Source organism: Macrotis lagotis, chromosome 1 (assembly GCF_037893015.1).
Source record: "Macrotis lagotis isolate mMagLag1 chromosome 1, bilby.v1.9.chrom.fasta, whole genome shotgun sequence".
NCBI lineage: Eukaryota > Metazoa > Chordata > Mammalia > Peramelemorphia > Peramelidae > Macrotis > Macrotis lagotis.
The window spans coordinates 849342991-849363579 of record NC_133658.1 but is presented as its reverse complement, the minus strand read 5'-3'; the positions used below and the strand labels follow the sequence as shown (position 1 = coordinate 849363579).

The following is a 20589-nucleotide window of genomic DNA, read 5'->3' as shown; positions in this document are numbered from 1 at the left end:
ACCTCCCCATCCCCTCTCATCTGTCAACCTTAGGAGGAGCCCTTTGTCATGTTCCGGAAATCAGACATGACCCTCTTTGGGAATGACCGGTTTGAGGGCTACTGCATTGACCTGCTGAAGGAACTGGCCCACATCTTGGGCTTCACCTATGAGATCCGGCTGGTAGAAGATGGGAAATATGGGGCACAGGATGAGAAAGGCCAGTGGAATGGAATGATTAAGGAGCTCATTGACCACGTAAGTAAGGGAGCATGATGGATGTAGGGGGTGGGGATGGACATGTGGTGATGTCTCTGGGCAATGCATGGGACCTCTCTATTTCTAATGTTTTCTGTAATGCTATGGTAGAAGTATACCTACCCCAGACCTGCTAAAGGACCCTGTCTTGGGAATATGAGGAACCATGACCCCCACTTTGAAGAACCCCTAAGAATGAAGATCTGATGAAGGGGAAAAGACCCTGGGGTCTGATTCAGGCCTAGGTTTAATGGGAAAAACAGGGTCATTGCCCTCTGATGTAGTTCCCCCCACCCAAGGAACTGAAGTCTATAGATAGAACACCTTCCTTCATTATGATTCAAATTTCCTGCTCCATCACAAGTCCTCAATCTGACTTGAATCCTTCTCTGATCAAAACCCCAGAAGTGCATGGGGGAAGTTATCTCAATTTCTTGAATGCTGATTTTGGTTGTATCTACCTGTTATCATTGGGTCTTCTCTCTCACTTGGATTAGCTGATGATCTTGATTGAATCACGTCACATCTTTAAACACTTAGTAAATTAAAAGAACTGAGCTAAATGATGTTTAAGATGTCCTCCAACTCTCAATCCTAGAATTTTTCTCTTTCACCTCTTACCCCAGCCCCCAGTGATCAAGTGAATGTCTTCCTTGTATTCCTTGAGTTTTGCCCCTGAATTGATTATATGGGGGACTAGTTTCTCTACTGACACTCCATTCTGGGAACTTTTTGGCAGGGCTTTGATTTTTCTATTCCTTTTGAAGCTTCCCAGAGCCCCATCTTGATCCTCCTGACTTTCCTGATCCCTGAGTTTACTTGACTTCCCAGAGACCTGGACAGCTAGATGGTCCAGTGATAAGAATATTGGAGATCCAAATGCCACCTCAGACATTTCCTTAAGTATGGTCCTGGACAAGTCACTTAAAAGTTGTCTGCCTCAGTTTCCTCATCTGTAAGATAAGGATAATAATAGCACCTACCTTCCAGGGTTATTGTGAGAATAAAATCAGATAAAATTTCTAAAATGCTTTCTAGACTACAAAGCACTGTTACTGTTTCTATTCTGATTTTTCCCCCTTCCCCTGCTGCCTTGAAATCTGTGTACCTTTGTATTCCTGACCAAAGTGAATTTTTCTCTTTTCCATCTTCTTCCATCATACATGTGACTTTCTTTAGAGTTTATTCCCAAAGGAAAAGGAAATATATACAGATTCAGAAATATGACATTAGGGTCAAAACGTTCTAAGTACATATAAAAATCAACATGATCAGTCCCAGATTGTGAGCTTAATTTGTAAACTATTCTCTCCAACTTGACCCATTCTGAGGAATCAACATATATAAAGGAAAATTGTGCAATCAGAAGATCTGGACTCTAATCCTACTTACTATGCACTTTAGGGCAATCAAACAAGCTTGTCTACATTTTTTCCAGCTGTAAAACTAAGAAGTCTGGACCAGATGATCTCTAAAAGTCATATGTAAAAGTCACCCCCAGTTCTAAATCCTATAATTCCTCCAGACTGGAATGTCTATTGCTTCATGGGCACCCATATGAGCCTGCTAGTCACTGTTAGAATTTTCTGAGACTCAACCCACATTACTATGTAGTGATTCAACTTAATCACATATTAATTCTGCATGCATGCATGCATGCATGCATAGGTTTGACCCTTGGGAAGTCTGAAGTTTTTTCCTCTCCCTTTCTTATTCGTTGGCTGGAAAGTAGGAACTTCCCAGAGTCCCCATCTTGAGCAACCCTAAAAAGATGCAATGCATGGTTTTTCCCTCCCAGGAGAGTCAAAGGACCTGAGTTTAGGACATGTCATATAGTAAGGGGCCTGGGGAAAATGTATTATATTAGGTATCTCCTGCCAGTAAGATAAATTTCTGGGTTACTTGAACCATATTCCATAGTGCTGCAAGTCTTGAACAGAAAGAAGATTGAAGTATACACTATACTCCAGGGGTGCCATGGGGGACTCCTTCCAAAAGGCAAAGAGGTCACAAAGCTAGATCACCCCTATTTTCTCTGGTTCCCTTGGGACCATGACCAAGGATTGAAATCCAATATACAAGGAAAAATTCTAACAATTAAAGCTCTCTAACAATGGAATAGGATGCCTTGAAAGGTAGTGCTTCTTGTCACAAGAAATAGCCAAGGGGAGGCTGAAAAATCACTTGTCACATTCTATAGATGTCATACTTCAAGTAGTAGATGAACTGGATGCCATCTGAGGTCACATCCAACCTAAGATTCTTTAATTCCTTAGAGATAGATGTTCAATTCTTGAATTCTTTAAATTGAATCTAGAATCTCTTGAAAACAGAACTATTTTTTTTATTTTATCTGTGCACTCAATGCCTAGCACAATTCCTTGTACATGCCTGATATACCTCTATTTTATAAATGAAAGAGGATCAGAAAGGTGAAGAGTACTACCCAGAGTCATATAGTTTTTAATTAACAGCGCTGGAATTCAAGCCTTGGTCCTTTGACTCCACATTCAATGGATGTTCATCAGATGATGAACAAACTTTCCAGATTGGATTTGGTGCTGGGAAAGAAGGAGGAGCCCTGAAATGTTGAACTAAAAATATTTATACTTTAGTTAGAGGCAATAGGGAGCCGCTGAAGATTTTTGAGTGAAGAAAAGATAGATCTGGTGAGTTCAGAGGCACGTTTGTGAAGCAGTTTATCGAAACACTCAATTGATGCCAGAGCTGTCCCAGGCGAAATCAAAGCTGTAAAAATGAAAGGAGACTAATCTATTGTCTTTATACACGGTGCATTTATTACAAATTCATGGTGTTCATCAAGGCAACGGGGCACTGACAGGAGATACAGGGAACCTTGTTAAACTTGATTCGTTACAATTGATGGGCCTATTAATCCTAGCTTGGTGCCATTTTTAATAACATCATAACCATTTATTAGTGTCGTCAGATAATTAGTCTTCTCTCCATCTCCTAGAAAGTATAGCCAAGGCTTGGAAATATTATTGCTTCATTATTAGTTAACCCTAATGAAGCCATAACTATAAAGAGGCAGTGGAGTAGAGGAAAGTATCCAGGAATCTAAAGACCTTTAATAAGATTCTGGCTCTGCCAGAATGCAATAGCTCTGCCAGAAAGAAAATTGCCTCCCCTCTTTGAGTCTCAGTTTCTATATCTGGAAAATGTCTTCTCTGTCCATCCAACAGGGCTATGGAAAGAATCATATGAGGTAATAGCTGATGACAATTGCTCTATAGCCCCCCAAATGCTATAATTGCCAATTGTTTAGTGAACAATGAGCTAGCTGCTAAAACACCCACTTCTACAAGCTAAAAGGGGTTGGAAAGTAGAAGTAATCACTTACCGGTAAAGTCTAAATAATATTTCATAGAAAAATAGCCCTCCCACCACATTAACTCCCACATACACTGGCCTCAAGGAGAAAGAAAACTTAGAGAGGCGTGAAAGCAGGAAGGAAAGAGTCCCCCTTCAGAATATAACATAGTATCAGTCCATTCATCACCTTATGACTGAATGACAGACAGATTACCTTGTTGAATATAGATTTAAATCCTCTGCCCTCCCCTTCTTTGCACTTTTCTGCTCAATCCTTTTCTCCTCTTTTGTCTCCTTGTCTTCCCCTCCCCTATTCTTCTTTCCACTATTCTCCTCCTCTCTAATTCTTTATTCTCATTTTCTTTCTGTTCCCTTTTCTCTCTTATCTGTGTGTATGTATGTGTATATATATATATAATATATTTATATTCACATATATGCATACACAGATATCTTCAGAATACATACATATGTATGACTATCTTTTTATACCTTACTTGAGGTATTCGTCATCCCTACCAGACTCTAAACTGCTTGAGGGCAAAAAAGAATGGTTTAGACTGCATAGCATTCCCTTTCATCATTTACCATAGGGTGTCGTATATGGGAGGTGCTCAGTACATGTTTATGGGAGGAATGAATGAATGTACAATAGTAAATTTACATGTAGGATGGTCTAAGGAATGTGTCTCTGAGTGAGCTGCACAGTGATGGGTGAATGTATGTCTGGAAAATAATAATGATGTCCAGACACATTTTTTTTTATCAATAACTTAAAGGCATTGATACCATGATCATCAAATTTTCAAGCAGAAAACCTGAGTGATAGCTGTATGACAGTATTGAGATATTCAATGTCTTTGAAGGCCAGAACATGGGCCTAAATCTAGTAAGAGGAACACTTGGGTTCAAATTTAAAAATTCACATGTAAGATATAAAATTTATGGTTAGATAATAGTACATCTGAAAAATATCTGGGGGTCTTAATGAAGAGAAATCACAATGTCAGTCACATGTCATGCCATTGAGAATATTGCTATATGCAGAGCAGATTGTTTAATTCTTGACCACCCAACTATAAGGACTCAGCAGGTTTCAGTACAGATGTAAAATTTATCCAGAATGTGCAGAACCTGTGGCATTCCTCTAGTCACCAATCCTGGATTTTAGTCCACAGGCCTCTCCATCTAGGAATCCCACTGCAACCATCATTTACTGTCCATATAATTGCCAGTACTAGAACAAAGCAAAACCAGAACCAGAAATTTAGGAACTAAAGAGGGTTTACTGAGTTTGCCAGCAAGGGAACCCTATCTGCACAGAGAGAAACTTGCTGAAGGAACAAAAGTATAAATTTTATATAGATTTTAATAAGGAGGAAGTAAATTGAATACAAGAAACCTCTTGAATGGACAAGGCTTTTGACCAGGGACTTGGGGTTAAAATTGTGGGGCTGGTGGTAACAGGACAGACAATTGTTTGGGTTAACTGCTTCTCATAACCTTGCCCTAATAAATAAAATTGTTCTGGATACTTGCTGTTTCAGCACAAAGGAAGGTCATAAATAGAGAGGGGCTACAAGAGAAACAAAACAAAAATGGAGTTTCTTCAGTTTTCTTGGTTACCTACACATTCAAAAAAATTAAGTTCACCTTTGGCTGTATTAAGAGGCACCTAGTGTAAAGCACCAGCCCTGAAGTCAAGAGGACCTGAGTTCAAATCCGGCCTCAGACATTTAATAATTACCTAGCTGTGAGACATTAGGCAAGTCACTTAACCCTATTGCCTTCCAAAAAAAAAGAAGAAGAAAAAAAGAGGCACCTAGTGGTACAGTGGATAGAGTATTGGAATGGAGTCAGGAAGATGTGATTCAGATTTAGATTCAGAAAAGTGATGATTGAAGTCACTTAACCTTTGTCTGCATCAGTTTCCTCAACTATAAAATTGGGATGATAATAATAATAATAATAATAATGCTAACATCTTCCAGATTTTTCTGAAGACAAAATGAGATAACTCTAAAAAGCACTTAGCATACCCACATCCAGAGAAAGAAGTTTGGAGTCCATGCAGACCAAAACATATACTATTTTCACTTTTTTAAATTTGTTTTTTTTCTTTCTCATGCTTTTTTTCTCTTTTGTTCTGATTCTTCTTTCACAACATGACTTATGTGAAAATATGTTTAATATAATTGTAAATGTATAATCTTTATCAGATCAATTGTTGTCTTGGGAGGGGGAAAAGGAAGAAAGGGAGAGAAGGCGAAAAATGTGGAACTCAAAAATCTTACATAAAATGAATGCTGAAAATTATCTTTACATATAATTAAGGAAAAAATTAAATTAAAAAAGAAACCTAGGCTTGGGAAATGTTACTTGGAGATTTTGAATTTTGAGAACATCTCTAATTACCAGGGAAAAGTCAATGTGATCAGTTTCAATGACAGTTTTTGCAACTGTGTTTACATGTCATCTTAGCAATTTTATTATTGTTGTTATCATTATCATTAAGTTTCCAAAATGGCAAAAGAATGTTTATAGCAAAAATATGAAATTAGGAATTGCTTGAGAAAAGAATAGTATCTGTGGATTAGCATCCTTCTCTAAAACACTATCTGGAAAAAGGAAGATGATGGTCTTATTTTCTTCTGCCTCAGTCAGCCCACATCTGAAGTATGCTATTCAAATATTAGCACATTTTAGGAAGGACATTGGTAAACTGTAGAGCATTTAGAAGACAGTAACCAAAAAAAAACTAAAAAATAAATAGATAAATTAAAATTGATAACTAAATAAAGATAATTTTTAAAAAGAGAGACAATGACCAGATCAGTGAGGCATCCCAAAGTTATCTCATATAAACACTTGAAGGTGATGAAAGTTGAACTAGCCTTCAAAGACATTGAATATCTCAATACTGTCATCCAGTTGAAGGTGATAGAATTAGTTGGCATGGAGAAAAGGAAGTTTAGCAAGGACCTAATAGCTGACTTGGGTATTGGAAGGACTATATTATAGAAAGGACACCTGTTTATCCCCAGATGGGAGAGCTAGGAAAAATAAGTAGAAGAACATATAGAAAGGTACATATTAAGCTTGATTTAAAAAGGGAAAAACTTGCTACTAATTAGTGTTGTCCACAAGTCAAAGGGGTTATTTCAGGAAGTGATGAGATCCTCTTCCCTAGGAATCTTCAACAGATGAATGCCAAGGAGATATAAACAGGATTCTTTATCAGACGAGGATTTTCAGTTAAGTTCTAGAGTCTGTAATTCTGTGATGCTAACACAGATAAGTAGACAGGAAAGAGAGTAGCCTTCTCTGGCTACAACTGTGACTAGGAAAATGAACTTTGCTTGGTAAGACTGAGAATTTTTTCATCTAAAGAAAAAAAGAAAAGTGAGGGACAAGATTGAGAATGGCTGCCATGAATAAAGGAAATTGTATTTGTTCTGAATGATTCCAGAGGATGGAATTGTGTCCAGTAACAGTCACAATAATGCAAGGAAGAACTTAACTCTAAAAATGGAATTAACTTTCCCATATGGTAAGTGAGGTCTCTATCATTAGAGAGACTCAAACAAGAGACCGTTTGACCATCTGAAGGAATTCCTTCAGTAGGTAGGAGTTGGACTAAGATATCCTTCAAAGTCAATCAGAATCCAGCTAATCCCTCTTCCATTTATTAGTGCTTTGAATATTCGAATAAATCAGTTATATCTCCCCCAAGTCTTTTATTTTGTAGACTAAACATTTCCATTGACTTCAAATGAACTTCACTGTGACCTGGTTTCAAGTCAACCCTTAATCCTAATTATTCTCCTATTGATATTGTCTAACTTGTCAATGTCATTCCTAAAATATAGTGACTAGAATAGAACAAAATACTTCAAATGAGTTTGATCAGAATCGAAGAGAGGGGATCTATTGGCTATTTTGCTTGGGATCCTTTGATTTCTCTTATCACAACCTGAAATGAAATTGCATCTATTAGTGGTCATTTTACAATATTAATTCATATCCAAATTGCAGCCTATTAGAAGTCTTACATCTTTTTCACATGAATTGCTGTCTAACCAAATATCCTTCATGCTATACATATACATTTGATTTTTTGAACCCAAGTGAAGAGCTTAACATTTATTCATATTCATTTTTCCCTTAACTTCATTCCACTTTTAAAATTCCTTTTTTAAAAAAGTTTTTGAGTATGTTAGGTTAAATGTCACTCCCATCTTTAGATTGTTTGGACCTGAGTTAGGAAGATCTAGGTTCAAGTCTTACATCTAATGCTAGCTATATGATTCTGGACAAATATTTACCTACTCTGAGCCTCAGTTTCCTCATCTCTAAAATGAGAAATATAACCTCTAAGAAAATAACCTGTAAGAAACCTCACAGAATTGTTATAAGGGTCAAAGGGAGTAATGTAAGCTTTAAGGAGTTATATAAATATAAGTGATTATTTAATGGGTATTCCATTTATGCTTTCATCAAAGCCATCAATTTTTTAAAAAGTTGAATAGAGCAAAAGTCAAGGATAGAACCATGATTACTATGCTATAGACCTCTCTTCAGGTTGAAATCAATCTATTAGTCACTACTTTGGGTTCAGTCAGTCAGCCAGTTCTAAACCCACCTAAAAACTATTTTCTAGCTGACATCTCTCCAAATTTTTCAATAGGATATCATGAGAAACTGCCAAATGCTTGCTGAAATCCAAATATATTAAGCTAGTGAATTTTCCTGATATACGTAGCTAGTAACCCTGTAAAAAATGGACTTGACGTTAGTCTGGCATTACTTGTTCTTAATGAACCCATGCTGGTTCTTAATGATCACCTTCTGAACCCTTTTAAGTGTTCACAATCCACCCTTTTCATAGTCTACCTTAGAATTTTACCTAGAATCAATGTCAAGCTCACCAACTTAGAGGCTGAAGTATTCATCTTCTTTCCTTTTTTGAAAATTAGACTATTTGCCCTTTTCCATTCCTATGACACCTCTTCCATTCGCTGTGATTTTTCAGAATTAGTGACAGCACCTCAACAATCACATCAGCCACTTCTTTCAATATACTGGGTTGAAATTTGTCTGGAACTTGTGACTTGAACTCATCAAGGACAGTTCTATGTTTCCCCTTCCATCTTCTCATTCTTCTTGGTTTTTTAAGTCCCTGTTTAAATATTTTTCTTCTATCATTCCTGATATAAAGATTGGCCTCCTTGATAGCAAAAGTAAGAAAAAAATAAGGACTTTTAAATTCTCTTTTCTCTCTATGATCTATTATTATCTCAATCTAATCAGAAAGGGTTCCTATCCCTTCCTTTCTCTTTCTCTTTCTCTTTCTCTTTTCTTTTGTTGTTATTCAGTCATTTCAGTCATGGTCAACTCTTTCTGACCCCATTTGGAGTTTTTTTCATCAAAAATGATATAATGGCTGATAAACCACTTCTTTCTCCAACTCATTTTACAGTTGAGATAACTTTGACAAACAGGGTTAAGTGACTTGCTCAGGGCCACACAATTAGTAAGAGTCTGAGGCTGGATTTGAACTCAGGTCTTCCTGACTTCCAAGACCGGTATTCTATCCATTGTACTACCTAAACTGCCTCCTTATCTCTTGAAGTCTAAACAAACATTAGTCACAGCTATATGGCATGGATGTATGCCTGCTCTGATATAGCCCCCAAAAGTAAAACAGGCCTGTAGAAAATTATGATATCAGAAAAATTTATTTCCAATCTGCCTAGCTTCTACTATCTGGTATTTTCTTACTTTCATCTTTTCTTCCTGTTTCCCTATCAAGGGAAGCTTTCAGAACATAACAAAGAATGAAATTTAGTTTCCTGGTTTATGACTTAAATTATCAAAATGGTAAACTTCTAGCTGGTCACTGAGTACATGTCACAAATATTGGCAAGAGACTATTTGACCAGAGACTTGTTAATCCAGGCAAAAGGACTTTAGAAAACAGAAGAAGAAAATAGCCAGCTCAAACTGCAAAGCTAGGTACTATCTAGGATATGAGGTTGACAAAGAACGACAAATAATGGAGGAGGTGGAAGCCAGTAATTCACTGAGAGGAATAACCAGAAAAGGGTCAGGGAAAATACTTATAGCCTCCAATATCCATAAACCAATATGCCAACTGTGGGTCATAAACAAACGGAACTCAAGATTTTAACACAAGGCAGTAAATATAATCTCATTGAAACCCCTGAGGCTTGATGGGACTGCAATATAATAATAACAACAACTTATATTGATATAGATCTACAAAGTTTGTGAAGCCTTTTTTACACATTATGTTATTTGAGCCCCACAACAACCTTAGAGGGCAATTACTACAGATATTAATTCCATTTTACAGGTGAGGAAACTAAGGAATTTTTCCATGGTAACACATCAAAAGGAAGATTTTAATCAGATTTAGTCTTTCATTCAATTATTCTCAATATGAGAAAATCAAAGGCCCAGTCAGCGAGTAGGACTAAGGTCAGGTCTGAAGTGGGTGGTGTGACTGTGATATCTATATCTATAGATATATAGATATAGATATAGAGAGATTTTGATATATGCACACATACATATATGTGTGTTCACATGTGTGTGTTTGTATATACATATATGTGTATACATATAGATAGATTTTTTTTTTTTTTAAACAGAAAAGATATCAGAAACTTGACTTCTGTAGCTTGGAATCTGAAGTACAACTATTAGGAGCTGTCTGTGGTCCTGAAATAACATTGCCACAAAATGGTACTCCACATATCTGGGCAAGTTGCCCTCCAAGGTCCATCTATAACCCTAGATAAATGATTACCCTACCATGAAAGTGAGTCTCAGCACATGCAGTTTAATTACTCTCTTCTGGTTACATCAATTCCCTGCTAAAAAACTTTCAATAACTTCCTGTTTTCTGTAGAATAAAGTATAACCTGCTGACCCTGGATTCTCAGAGGTAGTAGAATTGAAAGGGACCTTTAATATAATCTTTATTAAAAAAAGAAAAAAGCTGAGAGAAATGGCCTGAAAAGGTTAAGGATCTGCGGGGCAGTTAGGTGGCATAGTGGATAGAGCACTGGCCCTGGAGTCAGGAGGACCTGAGTTCAAATGTAGCATCAGACACTTAATAATTGCCTAGCTGTGTGATCTTGGGCAGGCCACTTAACCCCAATGCCTTAAATAAATAAAAAAATTTTAAAATATTAAGGGTCTGCTCCCAAAGTCACAATGGGAACTATTAAGGAACAAAGTCAGAATTCAAATTCAGGCCTTTTGATTGAAAATCCAGAGGGATTTTTTTCTCAAGATCTTCCACAATCTGATTCCAACCTTCTTCTCAAGCATTGCCTTCTGTTACTCACCATCACATACTTACTGCTCTTATAGACCCTTATCTTTGCCCACATTATCCCTGCCCCCATGATTGAGATGAACTCCTTCTACTCTTTCCCATCAACCTCTGCCTTTGTCCCTCCAGGCCAACTCCAAGAACACCTCCAGTTATCTTTATCACAGTTCCCTTCCCCACTGACAATGATATTTTCCTCCTCAATCTTCTAGGACTTTGAATAAATCACTCCTGTGTTAGCACTTCCTGGCCTCCTATTTATCTATATAACATGTTCCCACTACCCCCATTATATTGTAAATTCCTTTAGTGCAATCTGTTTCTTACTTCATTTTTGTATCCTCGGGTTAAACATAGACTACTTCACATAAAAATGATTAACAAATGTTTCACTAATTAAATTGAGTGAACTCACTATTGAATAATCTTCCTGAGAAGCCCTGTCCTTTCAATGCCAGGTGGCTAGTCCTTCCTCTCTATATTTACAGTATGTGGTTCCTGCTCCTGGCCAGAGCAATGGGCTACTGTTCAGGAGAGGTATGGCTTGCTTAATATATCCTAGAAGAACAGTATTCCTCTGGGAATTCAAATATATTAGCTGCAAAGAAAATTGGCCCAGAGGTTATAAGCTCATATCTTTTTAACTAGAAGGAACTTTGATATGTCCTCATTTTACATGGGAATGTGATTTACCCAAGGTCACACAAGTAATATATTATAGATACAGTATTCAAGTCCAAGCCCTCTCATTCCAAATCTAGCACATTTCCATGCTTTTTTCTCCTCAATATTCTCCCTATAAAAGTAAATACACTCACTCCTCTGGAACTAGTTTCTTCAAAAATCTAGGCTACCAGGGTTCATGTCTATTGACTCCTTCCCTAGCATACAGTTCACAGAAAAGGTTCTCCACCAGCTACCCTAAGCAATACCCTATTGCCCTTTCTTCTAAACCTTCACTAGTTCCATCTCTCAAAGCTTCTTTCCATGTCTCTCCCCAACTCTATGCAGAAGGCAGACCTGGCTGTAGCCCCTCTGACCATCACTCATATCCGTGAAAAAGCCATTGACTTCTCCAAGCCCTTCATGACCCTCGGCGTCAGTATCCTGTACCGGAAACCCAATGGCACCAATCCAGGTGTATTCTCCTTCCTCAATCCCTTGTCTCCTGACATCTGGATGTATGTCCTTCTTGCCTATCTGGGTGTCAGCTGTGTTCTCTTCGTCATTGCCAGGTAAGGGGAGACTTCAGAGCTTCATGGATTGGGGTTGTAATGGTGTTTGTTTATGATGAGGAAGATGGGGTTTTCATCATCCATGGTGTTTGGTTCCCTATTATTCTAGGGTTACTGTATGTGACATGGGGCCATGTTGTATTGATAAAGAATTGTGGGAAGAAGGCACAAAATGGGTCAAGAGGCAAAACTTTTGACACGGAATCAAGATATCTAGATTTGTATCCCTATATTCTCACTCACAAAATCACCATGTGACTGGACAAACTATCTCCTTCTCTGCCTTAGTTTCCACTATGCAATCTGCATCTTTACCATTCTTATTGTATCAGTACCAGATCCAGGGTTAAAGGTTAGGGATTTTCTGCTCCCTCTCCCTCTTGCCAGGGCCTCTGAGAACTTCTAAAAATGGGAATTGGGACTGACCTTCAGAACCCAGAATTATCCATGACCTGGACTCTGTTTCCAAAAATTTGAATTCCCAGAAGCTCTAGGCTCTGTCTTAGGGTTGAGTATCATCATGTCATTCAGGGGAAGATTGAGCTGGTAACTAAAGATAGTACTACCAGGAGAAGCCAAGTTCCATGGTAAACTTGAGATTACTTTAGGGTTACAAGGGTCAAGGAGATTTGACTTTAGTCAGAGAACCCTCACAATACATAGGGTATCTGATGCCATACATACTAGTAGTCATGTGTCCATGCACCCATGCAGACATCTCACATGTATTTATGTGTATGTGTTCATGTGTACTCATGCACACATTATATAACTTAGGACACATTCCTTCACACCTGTTTTTTTCCCACAATTGCCAATCTGGGGCAAAGCAGCCACCTCAAGCTGCTCTTAGCTGCCTCTCTCAGTCATTACTTCAACACTTTGTGCCCCTCCTAAGAGCAACAGCCTTCTGTCAGCTGGATGGTGTGCCCAGGTTCTGCTTCTCTTAGAACATTAGCCACTTTGCTAATCCAAGAGAAGCCCCAAGAATTCAACCCAGGACTGGGTCTTGCCACTCTGTATGAGCAATGTGAAAAGGGAAGGGCACATCAAATGTTTTTGGAGTCTTCTCAGTGATGTTTTTAGCACAAAGACATCAGGAAACATCTTACAGAGGTTAGAAGAGATCAGAGGAATGAACCTTAAGTGATTGATGCTACAGGTTCAATGTCAGGAACCAGAAATTCTCTGATCTATCTACAGCAAGGAGGAGATTTAGACATGGGGAAGATAATGGGAAAATTGGTGTCTTTTGAAGCTTAAGGAGATAGTTGCTTGGTCATGAGTTCAAGGAGAAAGATAGGCACAAGGAATCCAGAGACAGAGGTGTCTGGGAATCAAGGACAGGGAGGGAAGTGTCTGGTAAAGAATCCAAACACACTGGACAGCACTTTGTACATAATAAACTCAGGATAATAGGATCATAAATTTAGAATTGAATGGAACATTAGAAGTTATCTAATCCAATCTCATTACTTTACAGATGAGAAAACTGAGGCAGACAGAGGTTAAGTTACTTTTCCAGAGTCACTGAGTTCCTGTGTGAGGCAGGATTTGAATTTGACTCTTCTAGACTCCAAGTCCAACTCTATCCATTGTGCAAGTGCCTGTCAAATTTAATTGAAGAAGTAAAGCTTCCTAAAAATAGAATGAGTTCTCTGGCAAGTTGGTTGGTTCCTCATCACTGAAGGAGTTTGTTCAGAAACTTAATGAGCAAGGAAGTTGTAGAGAGAATTCATGCTTCAGCTAAGAGATGAACCAAATGACTTCTGACCTCCCTTATCTTGAGGTTCCATGATTCTGAGCACTATTTGGTAGTTGCTTGTTAACCAACAGACTGCCTTCCTTTAGAAAACTACTATCCCTTCCAGTCACATCTCAGTGTGACAGGGTCCCTGATGCCAGCAGATATGAAACAGCCCAAATACATGAGAATTAGGTGTTCTGGCTCCTGCCATCACCTCCTTTAGGCACCATGTAACATAAGGATCGAAGGGTCAGGGATTCCAGCTCTAACTCTGAATTAACTAGAATATGTGAAGGACCTTTTGCAGATAGCCACTGGCTTATTCCTCTTGTATAGTAGAAAATAATAGAGATGTTATTGATCCTGGGACCTGGAAAATAGAATACAGGAGGCATTTTAATTTCTAACAAGATGGTGGAGCCTGGGTTGGAATACCCACACAGAGCTCATTCCATTATCAGAACAGAAGAAATCGCTACCTTCAGTAGGACCTATCAGGTGATCCAGTGTTCTGTCTGCAGTGGATAGAGCATTGCTCTTGGAGTCAGGAAGACTGGAGTTAAAATCCAACCTCAGATACTTGCCACTTACTAACTTTGTGACCTTGGGCAAGTCATTTGACCCTGATTGCCTCATATCCAGGATCTCCAGTTGTCCTGATTCATGGCCACTGGATCCAGGTGACTCTGGAAGAGAAAGTGAGGCTGGTGATTTAGCATAGCCCCTCCTCACTCAAATCCAGTTCATGTGCTTGACATGGCATCACCTCCCTGATGTCATAGTCTTCTTCAAGAACAAAGGACATGCATCATCTTCATCCCATGATAATATCTGACTTTTATGTAAGTTTCAAGGCTTAGAAAGCCCTTTTTCCTATTATTACTTAATCTGAACTTCACCAAAGCCTTTTGAGGTGGGCAATATAAAAGGAATAGGACTTGGAATCCTAAAGACTTAAGTTTGAATCCTGCTGCAGTTCTTTGCTAGCTGTATACCTCTGGATGAGTCATTTAAACTCTTGAAACCTCAGTTTTCTCATCTGTAAAATGAGCCTACCTCTCAGGGTTTTTGTGAGAATCAAATGCAATAACATGTAAAGTACTTTTCAAACCTTAAAGTATTCTTTAGATGCTGTTTTTAATGCAGACCTTATAATATTATAAATAGGGGATCTGAGGCTTAGAGAGGATAAGGGTTTTCCCTGTCATATAGTAAATGGCAAAGTACTGATTTGAACTCAAATTTTCTAATTACAAGTCCAGCACTCTTCATACTTTATCATGCTACTTCGAAAAGGAAATAAAACATATATTATATATATACATATATACGCATACATAGTATGCGTATATATGTATGAATTTGTGTATATACTCATATATACATGTATAGACACACACATATGCACCTTTATTGTGTATACTCAGATAAGTTATTTATACTCTAAGCCTCTGTTTCCCTATATATAAAATAAGAGGACTGGTCATGTGGTCTTTGAGTTTTTTGAGTTCTTAAAATGTTTCTAATTCTAATTCTAAGGGAGGAAAAAAAGGCCAGAGGGAACTCAAGGGAGCTAAACTGGAATTCCGCCCTCCCCCCATCCAGAGCTAACCCAGTCCCTTTACAGAAAGCCCTGCCAAGGGAATTGAAAATACTGGGGCTCATACCTGTATCTTAGAGGCAATTCAGGTCTTGGGGATTAAGTAGAATACTTCTCAATTTCACCCTTATCAGAGGGGAGCCACTGTCTTTTTGTGGGTCTTTTCTGGAAACCAATTCTGTCCAAGTTATACCTCTGACCTTGGAGACCTTGCACTGTTTCAGGGGCCATTGCTGTTTCCCTCATCTGTTCCAGCACATCTGGCTCACACTTGGACATGACCTTGAACTTTCTTCCTCCTCCAGGCAAGTGATAGGTTTGGCACCTTCCCCTTACCCCCCTTCATCTGGCTCTTATAGGAGAATTCCCTTGACTCGGTCTCAAATTCAGGGCAAGAATGAGACACACTGACAGATAAATAAGTGACCCCTGGGTTGTATTCTTTAAATCCCAATATGTAAAGAATCCCAAGATTCAGAGGGCCAATATTAGTCCAGATCAAAAATCTTAAAGAGCCAGAAGAAAAGGAGGGATGCTGGTTAGAAGCCCAAGAATCAGAAACCAGATCTGCAGATATATTTTTATATATTATCTAGAATATATATATATATATATATATATATATATTATCTAGAATAATTATAATCCTCCTTAAAGTCTAATCCATCATCCATATTGTGAGGTTGGGATGGGAGGGAGGTGGAGATCAATAGTAAAACAGAAAGTCAGTCAGAGTCATGTATTAGAAGGACTTTCTGTTCTCTGAGATCACTATGGTACCTATATGGGTCTGGTAGCTCTAGACTCTTATTGGGTCTACACCCCAGCTAGTGTGATGGAACTGTCCTGTGAGGAAATACATGAAGTAGTATGGCTTGAAATCTGGCCCTGCTCAAATACCATGGTGATGATAACCTTAACATTGAAGATCTAAACATGCATTCACATTCTGTTATCAGGAGAAGATAAGATTCACTGAAACAAGCCAAAAATACTAATAAATGTCCTGCCTGGTAAAATACTTCCATGGTCTTTCCACCAAAGCACACCACCTCTACTTGCTTAATAAAAAGGAAACATGCTTACACACACACACACACACACACACACACACACACACACACACAGAGTGCTGACCATTAAACATAGCAAACCATAGAGGGCATGATAAAAAAATAAACTAATAGCACATGCCACCAGAATTAAGCACTGCTTTCCATAAATAGTGCCCTCCTACAAGTCATATAATAATATATTACTGTCCAATTACCAGGAGAATAATTATAAAAATTAACTTCATCCTGAAACCAAGATTGCATAAAATATAAGATAAAAATGAAGGTGCTTCTATAAATCTGAAGAAGGAACAATTGAAGACCCTGAAGTCATTAAAAATTTCCATTTTCTGCAAACTTTAGAAATTATACCTAATGCAAAAATGGATAATCGAGTCCTGGGAGGTCATGTAATTTTGAGAAGGAAATGTGCATACTATGATTGGAATTTAACTGAAAGACTAAAACAGAATATTTTTTTTAAACTGGTATCTGGTATTACCATCATAGTCAAACTTATTCTCTTATAGTATTTGATAGGAAGTTTAAAGGTATTTTAAGATCAGCACATAGCAGTATATATATATATATATATATATATATATATATATATTTATATATATATATATATATAAATATATATATATATATATATATATATATATATATATATATATATATATGGCAGTAATTGCCATGTGAGTAAAAGCCAAGGAAGAAGAGTGGAGCCATCAAGAAATAAGGGGATCGCCCACTCCCATGGCAGAAGTAATCTGAGAGAGCTATTAAAAATCTGTGAGAATCACAACAAAATCTGACTGGCACATGGATTAGAAAATTTGAATGTCATGTTCAAATTTCTAGTCAGCTGTATAGCTGACTGACTATACACAGTATATAGAGTGATGAATCTGAGTCAAGAAGACCCAAGTTCAAATCCAGTCCAAGATCAGCTACCTCAGTTTACTCATCTGTAAAATTGGGATAATATAATACCTACCTTTCAGAATTATTGTGATTTATTAAAAAATAATATTTTAAAGCACCTTGAAAATCTTAAAGTGCTACATAAATGTTAGCTATTATTATGATTATATTGCTCAATTAATAGCAAAAATAAAAAAAATGTGGAAAAGAATCCAGAAAGTAAAAGGATATCAAAAATTTGAGAGTCCTTTATAACAGTTTAACAGTTAAGGTAATAAGAAGTAGTAAAAAGCAGTTTAAAAACAAAACAAACTTCAACATCAAAGACATTAATAAAGAACTTGAGAAGCAAAATAACAGAAAATCCTAGAGGGAGTGGGATATGAAAAATTTCCAGTTATCTCTCTACTCACAAGAATTCTATTAAGAGGTAGGTAGGTGGCATAGTAGAAGAGCACTGGCCCCGGAATCAGGAGGACCTGAATTTAAATCTGTCCTCAGATACTTGACACTTACTAGCTGGGTGACCCTTGGTAAGTCACTTAACACCCAATTGCCTCACCAAAAAACAACAACAACAAAGAATACTGGTACAATGGAAATTCAAGTTGGATCAAATGAATACCAGACAACTTTCATATCTCCAATATAATGAATAAAAAAAACTTATTTCAAGAGAAGTGACTACAACTCTAGCTTCTTTGCAAAACTGCTAAACCAGTTAGACCATCCATAATAATTGGTGTAAAACAGAGCAGCAAAGGACCTTACCAGCTTCTGCCAGTCTTGATTCCATCAGTCCTGCTATCAAGTGAAGCAGCAAAGAACCTTGAGGGAGACAGAAAAACACATATGCCAATCAAGTTAAACCATCACCATCATTGACCACCACCTGCCCTCTGACTTTGATAGACATTCCAAAACCCAAGATTTCTGGGAACAGCAATTCCAGTCCTACCACCTGTCCTGCTTCCACCCCAGCTTACCTACCCACAATCCAGGACAGCAGCCAACCTGGAGATGTATCCTGACCACTACTTCTGCCACAATCCTCACCTCCTCAGCAGCCATAGCTAGTGAAGACTCAGAAAAGAAAGTTCCTACCACCAAAGTCCTATCAATTGATTCAACATCAGAAACAGATATTATTTTTTTAGTGCATATAACATTAAATAAGATTCATTACTAATTGCATTGCCTCTGCACCCTAAAGACCATGAGATCTTGCTATCTGAGTTGAAACATCCTATATATATTGTCTCATTCAATAGAATGTGAGCTCATTGAGAGAGGAACTGTATCCACTTTTCCAATTGTATATCCTCAGCACTTAGCACAATGCTTAGCATGTAGTAAGTGCCTAATAAATGCTTTTAAAATTATTTCTTTCATTCCTAACAAGAATTCTTTTTCTTTTATTAAAAGATGAGAATACCAGGGACCCCTTTCAATACAGGTCAATTATATACTTATGCATTTTATAAAAAGCACTTATAGCTTGCATCACTTAAAAAATCCATAAATACAAGAAAGCAATATATTGGCTGAAGAACAAAAAGAGTATGTCAAAAAGTCCCAGAGGGTATAAAGAGTAACTTATTACTGATTCAGTAGTTATAGAACAAGCTGCCCTAAAGTGCCATGAGTTTTTTACTCCTTCTGTTGATTATCTCAGAACCTTTGATTCAGTTGTACACTTATGATTTATTCATATAATGCAAATATATAAAAAGAGTTCCCAGTGAAGTGAGAACTGTAGCATTTGATGACCATGTGGAAAACTGTTTTCTATGTAAAAACATATTATCAACATAATGTCAATAACCATTGACATAAAGCATTGCATTGAGGGGAAAACCAATTAAACCCACTTAGATCTGCCTGTTTTAAATATATGGTTATTTATCCTAAATAGTACCAAACATAGTCTGGGAGAAGTTGAAACAACACATCTTAATAATCACTGGGTTATATATAGTTCCACCAAAAAAATTAAAACAGCTCCTTTGAATCTTGCTCATCAAATATTGCTCAATGATACAAAATTTTCTCCTGGACCCCCAAAATGCAAAGATTATAATGAATGTCAATGAAAGAAAGTGAAGGCTTCAAGCTTAAATCTAGAAGTCACATTGAACCAATGATTGAAGATGATACCCACAAATACATAGGTCTCCTCCAGACAAAAAACATCAGGCATAAAGATTTCAAAGGGAAGCCTGTGTTTGAATACATTAAGAGTTTTATTAGCATTCTGAAATAGAAGATGTATGGGAAGAACATATATGCAAGACCATGCTGATATGTCCTTTTAGAACTACAAAATAGATAATAATAAGATTTGGAAAGTATTCTCACAAAACCTAGATGATATTATGAAACACATAACCCTTTAGGCAATTATAGAAAGATTAACACTTCCTTGCTGAAAAGAAGGAAGAAGGTATCCTTAGAGAATTTAACAAATTAGAAGACCTAAAGAAACAGTTTTGGAAAAAGCAGGCATCATTTCAATGAGCAATAGTAAAGGCTGATAGAAAATTCACATATAAGATGAGACAAATTTGACTTAAAGTGATTTGCTACTGGATGAATTCTATGAAAAGGCCAAGATCCAAGATTGGGATCAAAAGGTGTTCCATAGATAACACCCACATGAACTCCACTTGACAAAGAAATATGCCTATGATGGAACAATGAACAGGCTGCTGAATTATGTATATGTTGATGGAAACAAAAGGTTTATAATGGTGATTCAGAGTCTGGTCATTACATCTGGAATTAATATCAGGTTTATCCTTAAGAAGTAGGGACCAATGTGGGTTATGTAAAGAAATGATAGACACTATCTACATATTTCTTTAGATTATAAATAATTAACACCTACTCAAAACCTAGCAATTTGTGACCTGGTAGCTAGAATTACATATCAAAAGCTTGTTATCTTTCATTTACCATTCTACAAATATAGACTTTTAAATATTTTGAATTATTCACTATCTAAACTGTACTCAATCTAGACCATTATTGAAGACCAAAATGTTGCCCATAATTGCTTCATCTTGACACTGATCCATAAAAACTTAAGA

The 20589-nt window shown here is 37.3% G+C and overlaps 1 protein-coding gene across 1 annotated transcript in view; it reads left to right on the top strand.

The window, feature by feature from the left end:
• The window catches only part of GRIK3 (glutamate ionotropic receptor kainate type subunit 3), a 309202-nt gene that overhangs the window by 251803 nt on the left and 36810 nt on the right, over positions 1–20589 (top strand). Inside the window, exons 11-12 of the mRNA XM_074216447.1 lie at positions 34–237; positions 11948–12171. Coding sequence (XP_074072548.1) covers positions 34–237; positions 11948–12171 — 428 coding nt within the window. The remainder of the gene's footprint in view (positions 1–33; positions 238–11947; positions 12172–20589) is intronic.